At 42.9% G+C, this 12,323-nt stretch overlaps 1 protein-coding gene across 20 annotated transcripts in view; it reads right to left on the bottom strand.

Annotated features, from left to right (window-relative positions):
- Nucleotides 1-12,323, bottom strand: part of VPS13D (vacuolar protein sorting 13 homolog D) — a 256,641-nt gene that overhangs the window by 133,021 nt on the left and 111,297 nt on the right. For 17 of the 20 annotated variants that reach the window (XR_002344906.2, XR_014807064.1, XR_014807062.1 and 14 more), the window contains 5 exons: nucleotides 10,772-10,914; nucleotides 6,707-6,837; nucleotides 6,005-6,180; nucleotides 2,455-2,578; nucleotides 1,128-1,363 (listed from right to left, as the gene is read on the bottom strand). Coding sequence is in view for 6 of the 20 variants with exons in the window: in XM_021095374.2 (XP_020951033.1) it covers nucleotides 1,128-1,363; nucleotides 2,455-2,578; nucleotides 6,005-6,180; nucleotides 6,707-6,837; nucleotides 10,772-10,914 (810 nt within the window). In the remaining 14 variants the exon portion in view is untranslated. The remainder of the gene's footprint in view (nucleotides 1-1,127; nucleotides 1,364-2,454; nucleotides 2,579-6,004; nucleotides 6,181-6,706; nucleotides 6,838-10,771; nucleotides 10,915-12,323) is intronic. The other 3 variants (XR_014807070.1, XR_014807071.1, XR_014807072.1) reach the window with 1 other exon arrangement.

Genomic DNA, 12,323 nt, shown 5'->3' with positions numbered 1-12,323 from the left:
TAAAGAGGAAAAAACCGTGATAAGCAATCAGATTAAGGACTGGTTTTTCAGGCACCAAAACCTTAAGCATGTCATAGCGTTTGGTGCCATAATCTTTAAAAAGAAACAAACATGATTGACTTAATTAAAATAAGTAGCCCAGCACCATCTTTATCAAAAGAAGTGCAACAAAGAAGGAAAAGAAGGGCTATTCTAAGCAAAGATGCCCCATTCAACACATTATTAGTGAAATCTGGGATCTAGGCCGATGAGAAGGACACCCCCTGGACTCAGAGCTTATTCTGCGGGCCTCAGGCACATACACAAATATTTCATAAGCAAAATCATTCAGAACACTTTGGAGAAGAATATGACTTCGTTCAATCAGGGGACTTATATTTGGAATGTGAAAGATTCAGCTATTCTCCCAGTTTCCTCACGGATAAACTTCAACAACTGGCCCTATAACAAGCACAGAAACAACAAACTGCATTTACATGTTGGTGGAATGACTACCTTCAGAAAGCCCAACGTTTTGAATCTCCACGTACCAATCAAACAGAATTAGAATAACCTCGCCATTCTTCACCTGGTTTTTCTTTCTAAATATAACTAACTCGTCAGACAACAGTGAAGATCATAATTCTAAGCAACTGGAATTATTGTCAAGTTGCCTTTACGTGAATTTTAAGATAGACCCTGAAGTGTCTGCTTAATCAGTATTTTCAAGGAGAGAGTCAGAATAGCAGTAAAACGGGTAAAGATTCATCAGTTTCAAATGAGGAAAGAGGTAAAACAGAAATAGCAGCAAGAAACTTTTTAAAAAATACATAAGAAATATACATAAGAAATTTCTCTAAAGCAAGAGAAATTTAACAGCTCAGGAGAGGAGTTGTTCCATACCAGATGGGTTATTAGACAGATCTTTAAAAAGAGGAGTCTTGTCTCTTTGCATAAACTTTAGTCAAGCCAGAAGACAAGGGTTTAGACTAAAGACCTCTCAAGACAGACCCTGAGCCTGGGATTTGGTAAAGAATGGAAGGAATCTTCCTTCGTCCCTCAGCTTCCTGAGAACCGCTTAAAATTTAAAACCAGTTAATAATTAGAGCTTTCTGCCTTACAAGAACAGTAATTGAACCCAGAATTACCCAGAGAATGTATACGTGGCAGCGATGTAAATGAAATTTTCATAATAAAGCTGCCGGTTATCCTGGAAATCATTCATGTTGCAGATGAGCTCAGAGGAGCCTGCCCCTTTAACAGTCAGAGTGATAAAAGGTGGCAGGGTGGGTTCGTCCCAGGCATAGTCCAGGGAAGTCATGGGCTTCACTTCGGTCCGGAGCCTGGGTTCAGCGACGCCATGCTGAGTAAAGACAACCGGGACCTAGAATAAGGGCAGAGGGGATAAAGAGGACGTCCATTCAGAGTGCTGCTGTTGGCAAGTGATTCAGGGCCTCCCAGGCTGAAGTTCCAGAGCCTTCCCAAATGAATCCTACACAGGGCATAACCACATGTGAGGCTCATCAGCTGGCCTCTTCAAAGGCCTTTCTAATCATCTTCAAAATTGCAAAAAGACCACCAATTAAGGGGCACAGGCCACGGCCTGGTGGGTAAAAGGTTTAGAGCAGCTCTGCCACGCCAAATACCTAGAGGAAGCAATCCTGTCCGATCAATGGCAGCTGGTCTACCCTCGACCCCCTGGGATATGCTTTGAATAGAGAAAGGAATAAAAATTTTGGAATTTGGCTATGGAAAATCACATATTATAAGACACTGCTGGAGTTCCCGTCGTGGCGCAGTGGTTAACGAATCCGACTAGGAACCATGAGGTTACGGGTTCGATCCCTGGCCTTGCTCAGTGGGTTAAGGATCCGGCATTGCCGTGAGCTGTGGTGTAGGTCGCAGACGGGCTCGGATCCCATGTTGCTGTGGCTCTGGCGTAGGCCGGTGGCTGCAGCTCCGATTCGACCCCTAGCCTGGGAACCTCCATATGCCTCGGGAGCGGCCCAAAGAAATAGCAAACAGACCAAAAAAAAAAAAAAAAAAAAAAGACACTGCTATTCAAAGGCACAATTTAAAATAGAATCTAATGATTTCCATATTGGATTTACTTGAAAGATTATACAAAACTCACTGTAACTAAGCAACAGTAGAAATGCCCATTCTACTGGCCTTTGTCAATTTGATTCTGAGTCCTCTGTTTACATGGAATGTCTCTGGAGGGCACTGTGCCAACCAATCAATCTAGTCAAAATACGTTTTGGGAGCTGAGAAGTCACATCTGGACAAGGCTGCCCAGCAATCAAAATCACTGGCAGAAACCACCTCCCAGTAGCAAGGATTTCTAAGATTCCCACACAGCTTCTTTTAAACCTGTGTTAACAACGTACTATTCCCTTATTATCTTAAGGGCAGTACCTACTCCACTTTCCCACGTGTGAGACAGCCCAACTGGCTCTCAACCTCCCTTGATACCTTAGAAAAGTTGTCAATTCGGAAAGGTGGGGGTAACTGATCTGTATCACTAAATGAGATTCTATAAGTAGCTCCTCGCAGAGTAATTTCCACGCGCAGGAAGAAGCATTTTCCCAGAGTATCTCTGCAGAAAAAGGAAATAAAAGAGGTTGCAAAAAATGGAGGGAACAAGTTTCGGTTCACTTTCCTCCCATATGTCTCTCACTCACCACTGTGTCTTTGACCACATTAGACAAGTAGAAATTGACAGTATAATCACATAGTAAAAAACAATTCATTCAAGCAAAAAGGATTCATTCTGAACAGTGCGTCATAACTGTGTGAGATCTACACATATTACCCAGTGGGTTTGTTTTAGGCCATTGTGTCAGTGCAGCAAATGAGTCAATATGGGGTGAACTACGTAAAAGTTGATATTAGACTATTTTTGACCTAGAAAAGAGGAATTTTATATAGTTTAAACTAATACATTGATGTTACTGATAAACATGGATGGTTCTGTAGGATGAGGGAAGGTGAGGAAGAATCCTGTAGAATGGAGATCAGTAATGTGATCATAACGTGTGTGTGTGTGTGTGTGTGTGTGTGTGTGTGTGTGTGTGAGAAATATAAACACTGTTTTAGGTCACTATCATTAAACTAGCCATTTTTGCTGTTCCCTTACAATAGTGTTCTCCATGGAGGATTAACCATAGGCATAAACGATTAAATTTTGCTCCCAAATATGTTGAAAAAACACTGATTTCAGAGTCTTTACCTTCGAAAGCATTTGAGGAAAGAAATTAAAGAGGAGAGAAAGAAGCAGAAAGGCATCCCATGTTCATGGATTAGAAGACTTCACGTTGTCCAGATGTCAATGCCACTAAAGTGGATCCACAGATCTAACACAACCCCTATCGAAATTCCGAGGGTTTTTTTTTCCCAATTAATAGAAAATTCATCCTAAAACTCAGATGGAATCTCATGGGATTTCAAATGGCCAAAATAGTCTTGAAAAAGAGAAAAGATGGTGGTCTCACACTGCCTAATGTCAAAGCTTATTATAAAACTACTGTAATCAAAACAGTGTGATATCAGCATAACAACATAATATAGATGAATAGAATACAAAGCCCAGAAATAAACTCTCACATATAAGGTCAAATAATTTTTCCCCAAAATCATTCCACAGGGAAAGGAAAGTCTTTTCAAGAAACTGTATTGGGACAACTGAATATCCACAAAAAAAGAATGGACTTGGACCCTTACCTCACACTACGTACAAATATTAACTCAAAGTGGATTAAAGACCTACAGTAAGAGCTAAAACTATAAAATTCTAAGAAGAAAACATGGGGGGAAACTTCATGACATTGGATTTTGCAATGATTTTTTGGATATGACACCAAAAGCATAAGCAACAAAAGTTAAAAGAGATAACTTGGACTACACCAAAATTTAAAACTATACACACAATATGGCATTGCTGTGGCTGTGGTGTAGGCTGGCAGCAACAGTTCCATTTCGACCCCTAGCCTGGGAACCTCCAGAGGCCACAGGAAGCAGCCCTAGAAAAGGCAAAAAGACAAATAAAATAAAATAAAATAAAATAACAAGTGTTGGTGAGGATGTAGAGAAACTCGAACTGCGGTATGCTATTGGCAGGAATGAAAAATGGTGCAGGCACTACAGAAAGTAATATAACAGGAGTTCCCTTTGTGGCACAGTGGTTAATGAATCCAGCTAGGAACCATGAGGTTGTGGGTTCGATCCCTGGCCTTGCTCAGTGGGTTAAGGATCCGGCGTTGCCGTGAGCTCTGGTGTAGGTCGCAGACGCAGCTCGGATCCCATGTTGCTGTGGCTCTGGCGTAGGCCGGCGGCTATAGCTCCAATTCGACCCCTAGCCTGGGAACCTCCATATGTCGCGGGAGCAGCCCAAGAAAATAGCAAAAATACAAAAAAAAAAAAAAAAAAGAAAGAAAGTAATGTAACACTTACTCAAAGAATTAAAATGCCCACATGATCCAACAATTCTACTTCTGAATATATACCAAAAAGAACTGCAAGCAGGGACTCAAAGAAATATCTGCACGTTCATATACACGGCAGCACTATTCCTAACATCCAAGAGGTAGAAGCAACCCAAATGTCCATCAGTGGATGAACGGATAAGAAAAATGTGCTACATACATGGAATGTACTATTCAGCCTTAAAAAGGAATGACGTATTGACACATGGACGAACCCTGAGGACATTATGCTAAGTGAATAAGCCAGTCACAAAATTATTATTATTGGATGGTTTCACTTCTCTGAGGGAGTTCGTCAAATTCATAGAGAAGGGAGAAGGGTGGTTGCCAGGGGTCAGAGAAAGGGAAAACGAGGAGTTGTTTAGTGGGTGTAGTTTCAGTTTGGAAAGATGAATGTATTTAACACTAGTGAAGTTAAAAATGGTTAAGATGGCAAATTTTATGCTATATGCCTGAGGACCACAGAACAACTTCTAGGTCTTTATGTCACCTTTCTCACATGGTATGTGTATTTTACCACAATTTTTTAAAGTCTAATATATTTTTTTAAAAAATCGCTGGAGTTCCCGTCGTGGCGCAGTGGAAACGAATCCGACTAGGAACTATGAGGTTGCGGGTTCTATCCCTGGCCTCGCTCACTGGGTCAAGGATCTGGCATTGCCCTGAGTTGTGGTGTAGGTCACAGACTCGGCTCAGATCCTGCACTGCTGTGGCTGTGGTGTAGGCCAGCAGCTGTAGCTCCATTCGACCCCTAGTCTGGGAACCTCCCTATGCTGTAGGCACGGCACTAAAAAGAAAAAAAAAAAAAAAAAAAATCATTGAATGAAAGCAGAGAGAAGAGCATCATCTTGTGCTAGTTGAGGCTGAATTTTGTCGGATTTTCTTAACAAGAAACTGATGGTCACTGGGTTAGGCAAAGGCCAGGTGATTTACTGAAATGGTATCAAATAAAAGAAGAGTTTGTACAGTGTGCAAGAAAAGACAAATATATTTATAGGAAATTCCCACTGTGGCACAGTGGAAACGAACCCGACTAGTATCCATCAGGGTCAGGATCGATCCCTGGCCTCGCTCAGTGGCTCAGTGGGTTAAGGATCCGGCGTTGCCATGAGCTGGGGTGCAGGTTGCAGACCTGGCTCGGATGTGGCGTTGCTGTGGCTGTGGCGTAGGCTGGTGGCTGTAGCTCGGATTAGACCCCTAGCCTGGGAACCTCCATATGCTGCAGATGCGGCAATCATGAGCTCAATGCTACCCCCTGAACACGTGACCTCAGATAAGAGCACGTGCACAACGGTCGAAACTGTCAATGTTCCATCTAACTCATTCCAGCCAAATGTTCACCATGTTTACCTGGTCTTTGTAGTTTTAAGAAAGATGTTTATCTGAGCCAGAAATAAATGTGCCCATTTCATGAAGAAGTAGTCTTATTATTTGCTGACAGCTTTATAACTATTTGAAACGTATTTGGTATTTACAGCTTCCTACTTACATCACTGCGCCTCAAATGTACCGTTTTGACTAAATATAATCTCTGAACTTACCTCATGTTGATATGGAAGGAATTATTCTTGTTGACTTCAAAGCCTCCAGACCAAATACAGTTGGGAACGTCCATCAGTCTGACACACAACAGCTGATCGTAGTCATTCCGAGGCCAGTGGAACACCACGCTGGAACCAGGAAGGGTGGAAATGTAACCTTCCGGATTGGCTGTTCCCTGAAACACACAGGACCACTGGCCTTGGTCAACGAGTCAAGACAGAAACTGTTTATTGAGTATCCATTTCACTCTAAGCCTTGCCTTCTACCAGGAGCTATTTAGGGTACCAAAGGCACAAAATGCTTATTCACGTCAAAAGACTTAGTGTTGATGGGGAGATAAGCCGGGGCATTAAACTCATTGTGCTGTTAAGTAAGTACTAGTCATTCTTCAAAAGCAAACAGCTTAGGAGTTCCCGTTGTGGCACAGTGGTTAACGAATCCGACTAGGAACCATGAGGTTGTGGGTTCAATCCCTGGCCTTGCTCAGTGGGTTAAGGATCCGGCATTGCCGTGAGCTGTGGTGTAGGTCACAGACGCGGCCCGGATCCAGCATTGCTGTGGCTGTGGCATAGGCTGGTGGCTACAGCTCTGATTAGACCCTTAGCCTGGGAACCTCCATATGCCATTGGAAGCGACCCTAGAAAAGGCAAAAAGACAAAAAGACAAAAAAAAAAAAAAAAAAAAAAAGGCAAACAGCTTACCTGTCCCCTGGCAAATTCCCTCTGCGCAAATGCAAGCTTGTGAGACGATTTATTGTCTAGCAGGTAACGGGGGGCAAAGATGACCATACAGGTGTCAATATATCGACCTCGGCCTTTCTTGACATCAATCCCTACAAATAACAAGAACCAGTTCCATGAATTAGTCAGAAGGAAAAAAATTTGTTGCCTAAAATAATTAAATAGGCTTCACGATTACTTCGTTTCTCTGCGAAAACAATCACGGCACCCAGAGAAGCTGCCAAGCCTTCTAAGAATGGAGTAAAAACAGAATTACCCTCAAATTATTATTCTTTATTCCCATTTAAGGGCTTAAAAAAATCTCTATGGCAACATCAATATCCCCATAATTGCTAGTTTCTTCAGAAAGTGTGTAAAACCACAACAGCCACTAAAACACATAGGTGTTCAGTTGGATTTCCATTTCCGAAGCTGACTACTAAGACAGTTTGCTACATTTCTGCTTATCTATGGGACATGAAATTTCCTCCTAGAGAACTTGCCCCTTTTACAGAATATACTAGAAATTTCTTATTACTTAACTGGATTCTGCGACTTCCCTGAACTCAGTGGACTCTTCTAGTAATTTCTTTAAGCCCACTGTCCAAGAATTCAGCTCAAACATAACAGTAAATACTATAGAATTTATTCCTTCATAAAATAAGTGCTTTTAGCACCTACTAGGTACTGAAATCAAAAATAGCAAACGAGGAGTTCCCGTCGTGGCGCAGTGGTTAACGAATCCGACTAGGAACCATGAGGTTGCGGGTTCGGTCCCTGCCCTTGCTCAGTGGGTTAACGATCCGGCGTTGCCGTGAGCTGTGGTGTAGGTCGCAGATGCGGCTCGGATCCCGCGTTGCTGTGGCTCTGGCGTAGGCCGGCGGCTACAGCTCCGATTCAACCCCTAGCCTGGGAACCTCCATATGCTGCGGGAGCGGCCCAAGAAATAGCAACAACAGCAACAACAACAACAACAGACAAAAAGACAAAAGACAAAAAAAAAAAAAAAAAAAAAATAGCAAACGAAATGCATACCAAGAAGAGAAAATCATAAAAAATCAAAAGGAAATCTCAAAACATCAGGTCCCAAGAAAGAAAAAGAAAAAAGCATTGAATTATTTTAGAAACTCTGATAACAACTTTTAAAAATATGAAACAGTGGATGAATCATTCATTCATTCAGACAATGAATATAACAGCTATATTCATTAGTACTGGGCTGAGTTCTGGTTATACAATGATAAAAACATTATGGTAGAAATAATAATATTTATTGAACTCTTAATCCAAAGGCTCAACATTTAATTCTAATAACAACCTTATGAGTTGTTATGTATTTTCATTCCTTCATGTTTGCAGATGAGGAAACTAAGGCGGGAAAAGCTAGGTACTTTGCCCTAGGTCACGCAGCCAGTAGGTGGCATCGCTGGCTTCAAACACAGGCAGCCTTCCTGGAGAGTCCTTGCTCATATGGTGATGGGACAAATACAAGGACTGTACTCAGCAGTCAAGTATCAAAGGACCATAAAAAGAGAAGAGACTTTAGGATGTGACAACTAGGTGTCCTGGATATCCCAATGCAATTCCAATGATAAATACTCCACTCTGTTAACTCCTTAATTCACTTCCACTGGTGTTTACTTAAGTCTCAAAAACAGTTGAAAGCCTGAGCAAAACACAAAAACAAAATCACTGAAACTCTGCAATTAAGAAATACTAAGAGATAGTGGAACAGGGCGATGCATCCTGTCCCTTTTCTATGCCATACAGAAAGGCATTAATGGTCAATCAACTTTTTTTTTTTTGTCTTTCTAGGGCCGCGCCTGTGGCATATGGAGGTTCCCAGGCTAGGGGTCTAATCAGAGCTGTAGCCACCGGCCTACACCACAGCCACAGCAACAACAGATCCGAGCTGCGTCTGCAACCTACACCACAGCTCACGGCAATGCCAGATTCTTAACCCACTGAGAGAGGCCAGGGATGGAACCCGCAATCTCATGGTTCCTAGCTGGATTTGTTTCTGCTGCACCACAACGGGAACTCTGAAATCAACATTATCATAGCTAGCCAATCTCAACTCATCAAAATCTACCTATAAAAGATGTATTTGATATTATTAAAAGAGGCTACACTATCAAGACTGAATTTGGGGGGGGGACTGATTTTTTTTTATTTACCTTTTCATCTAGGCTTGTCCTGGTAAATCCCTAAGAAATGAAAAGCTGATAAAATCAAAATGCACAAAATCCCTCCTTTTGGAGGTACATGCAAGGTTAACTGGCAAAGCCCTGCTGGCTTTTCCACTTAGGACTGTGCTTTAAACTTTCCTGGTAGGGAGCTAGTTATCCAACCAATCCTTCAAAAATATTCATATAAAGAGATTCCACAAATTCCCTTGATAATAAATGCCAAGATCTCCTGATCCTTAGGAGTCATAAAATTCCGTCTTAGCCCAGCCTCTCTATTCCTTTCTTTGGTGTAAAAACAAAATTGGAATCTCTGCCTAGTCCCTAAAAGTAATAATCTTTAATGAATGCGTGCCCACTGCATATTTCCACTGGACAGTTCAATCTGCAAGAATTCTGTGCGGTGCCTTAGTGCCAGCTGCTTTCAAAGGCCTAGACACCATTTTCCCTCCAATTGTCCCAACTACAGCTTTCAGCTGACCTGGAGTAGCACCTGGCTTTGAAAACTCTAACATGACAAGACACCCCAGCAGAAAGCCAAACTAAACGTGAGGTGACCTGTGCCTATTCAAAGGGTGGAGCAAACAAATGTGAGAAAAAGCAAAGCAAAGGATCCTCAGTTGGAGGATCGGATGGAGTTTATATTTCTTCTCTTAACATCTTAATGTTAGCTGTGAAAAACAAACAAACAACAACAAAAAAACCACAGCTTTGCTGTCAAGCGAGAATGCATGCAAATTCGTGTCTAAAACAAAAAGCACAAAGGGCAAACTATATTTGGAAGAGACTCTTACTAATAAACCTTCAAACTCTTAAACATATCCCTGCCTCCACAGGATTCAAGGTCAACAGCTAAAGGACACCATCTCAAATTTTCTGTCTCTAACATGACTCTTTACGTCTACACTGTCCAAAAGAGCAACTACCAGTTATACATGACCACTTCTATTCACTGAGACGAAATAAAGTGAAAAATTCAATTCCTCTGTCACACTCACCACACTTCTCAGGCATGTACTCTCGAGTGCTTAGCAGCCGCATGTGGCCAGCGCCTCCGTACTGGACAGTACAAACCAGCATCTCCATCGGTGCAGAGAGGCCAATGGATGGTTGCTCAACATCCAGTGCTAAGCAGTGCCCTGAGATCCTTGGAAATTACATACTAAAGGAAGGAGGCACGGCTACCATTTTAAACCTGAGATATGTTTATCAAATTGGTCTTAATCCTTCAGGAAATCTTTGGAGTGCCCCAGGTGGTCACGCCGTCTAGAGGCCCGGCAGCCTCCCCTTCCCTCGCCACCCCGCACCTCCTCAGGCGAAGCCAGCTTAAAGGCTTCTAATTACTCTAACCACCAAGGGCGTTTTACATTTTTGGCCTCAAATGTGGACACCCCAATCATGTCCTACTTCTAACCCAGACTTCTCCTTTATCTCCGGATAAGCCACTTAACCTCTCTGCTTCAGTTTCAAGGAGAACAATGCTTCTTACCCTCTTAGGGGTTGCCAGTTTCAACAAATGCATGGGAAATGCTTGGAGGATGAAAAGCATTCTAAGAGTTCCTATTATTCCCACCAAAAACAAGGATTCAAGCCAAACTGGTACTTCCCTGCACAGGTGAGCCTTAAATTAAACAGAGCCCCAGACCTCAGAAGGGCAGTGTTTAGGTGGCTCTTCAGATTCCTAGGAGAATAGATCTGTGTTGATATCAATCTAGCATTTGGAGAACAGACACCTGACCCAGTGCCAAATGAGAAAATCAGCACTTGCAGCGAGGCCCAAATGTATGGCCAGCTTATCCCTCCATGCCTGAAGTCATCGGCCAATGGTTTCAATTCTCCCGCTGCCCCAAATATAACCCACCAATGTTATAGATCAGCCCTGGGCGGTTTCCTTGCTGGATGACTCTCAAAGCTCGGACACCACTCCCACCATCCAGCGAGAAGCCCTGACACCAGCCCGGCATGCCTTCAGGATGAATCCCCCTTCCGATTCTCATCGTGCAGCTGTGGGGCAGAAAAGCAAAGATGTAGACATTCATCCGTACACAAAGCTTATCGACCTGCCCGAATCGGGAATCAGTAATCAGTGCCGTGGCTACCACCCCAAAGCAGAACTCTGCACTGACTCTTCCTCCCTCTCTGTGATCCCCAAACACGGAGAGGCAATTAATCAGCGGTCAAAACTCTCAGAGATGGCCTCACTGAACAACGTGTGAAACACACTAAGATCTACAACTAGACACTTTAGGAGAAATATTGACTCTATGAGCCTAAAACATGAGGAAAATGGTACTGTGTCTATCACTCCTCTGAAAAACAAAGATTAAAAGCAAACTGATCCTTTCCTGACTCAGGGTGTTTCAAGGGTTCGTGAAATACTCTGAACATCCAAGAAAAGTATGTACAGAAGATACAGCTAATGACAATTTCCTTCAAAGGCTGGGGGTTTAATGGCAAAGCACCATGTCACTGGCCAGTGTCCTGCTACGGATCCGGGAAACATTACGTTCTAAACGCGTGTTCCGGCTCCGCCACTAACAGGCACTGTAACCGTGGGCAGGTAACTCTGAGCCTCAGTTTCCTCATCTCAAAACACAACAAGATTTCCTGTGTTGCCAAATCCATTAGGATGACAGGAGAATCCAATAAGACGGTCCATGTGGAAATGCTTTGGGAACTGTGAATTCTCTGGATAAAACAGTTTCGAATGTCAAGTCTTAGATCTAAAACTGTCAAAATCCTTTAAGGAAAAGAGTGAGACTGGGCTTGCTGAGCATATCAAGCGGCTGTTGTATTTCCTACCTGGCCAGCACCCTGGCCAATTCTCTCTTGACTCCAGCACCAATCTGGAGTCCAGCCCTCCCTAGTAGACACGCACCTGCATACACTAGCGTGTAATGCTCCCTAGTCCCTCTGCCGTTTACAGTGTATTTTACAGATAATGGCATTTTAGCAGTATCAGGTATGCCTACATATTTTTGGATGAAGGCTGTAAAAAGCAGAGTGTCAAAACCAAGAACAAACAAGAATTAACGCCCTGCCATATGTTACAAAGGACAGGTCCTCTAAGCCTCACAATCGTTGCTTTTCCCTGCCTTTAAACATGCAATGAGTGCTCTGAGACCTTGAAATGGCACATTTTCTTTCAACCCCCCCAAAAAGAGATGGATTTCAAAACCTTACACAAACGCCCTGGATTGGATGAATGGGGTGGAGGCTTTACCAAAGGGCCAGCCCATCTCCCTCTGGTGCCAGCTCCTCTGCCTGCACCGGGCGCTTCCAGGGGAAGAGAAACCGTGCAGATGGGGAGAACGCACAGGTCTCTCTCCACTGGCAGAGTTATGAATAGCACTACTTCCACACATGGAAAATAAAACTGGTTTTCATTAGAAACCAACTGAATGGTTTATTTT

The sequence above is a fragment of the Sus scrofa genome, chromosome 6 (genome assembly GCF_054392235.1).
Source record: "Sus scrofa isolate SSC_HxYL_T2T_F1_AM1 chromosome 6, Sscrofa_HxYL_maternal_Yorkshire_Landrace_v2.0, whole genome shotgun sequence".
In the NCBI taxonomy this organism is placed as follows: domain Eukaryota; kingdom Metazoa; phylum Chordata; class Mammalia; order Artiodactyla; family Suidae; genus Sus; species Sus scrofa.
This window is presented reverse-complemented; position numbering and strand designations above follow the sequence as displayed.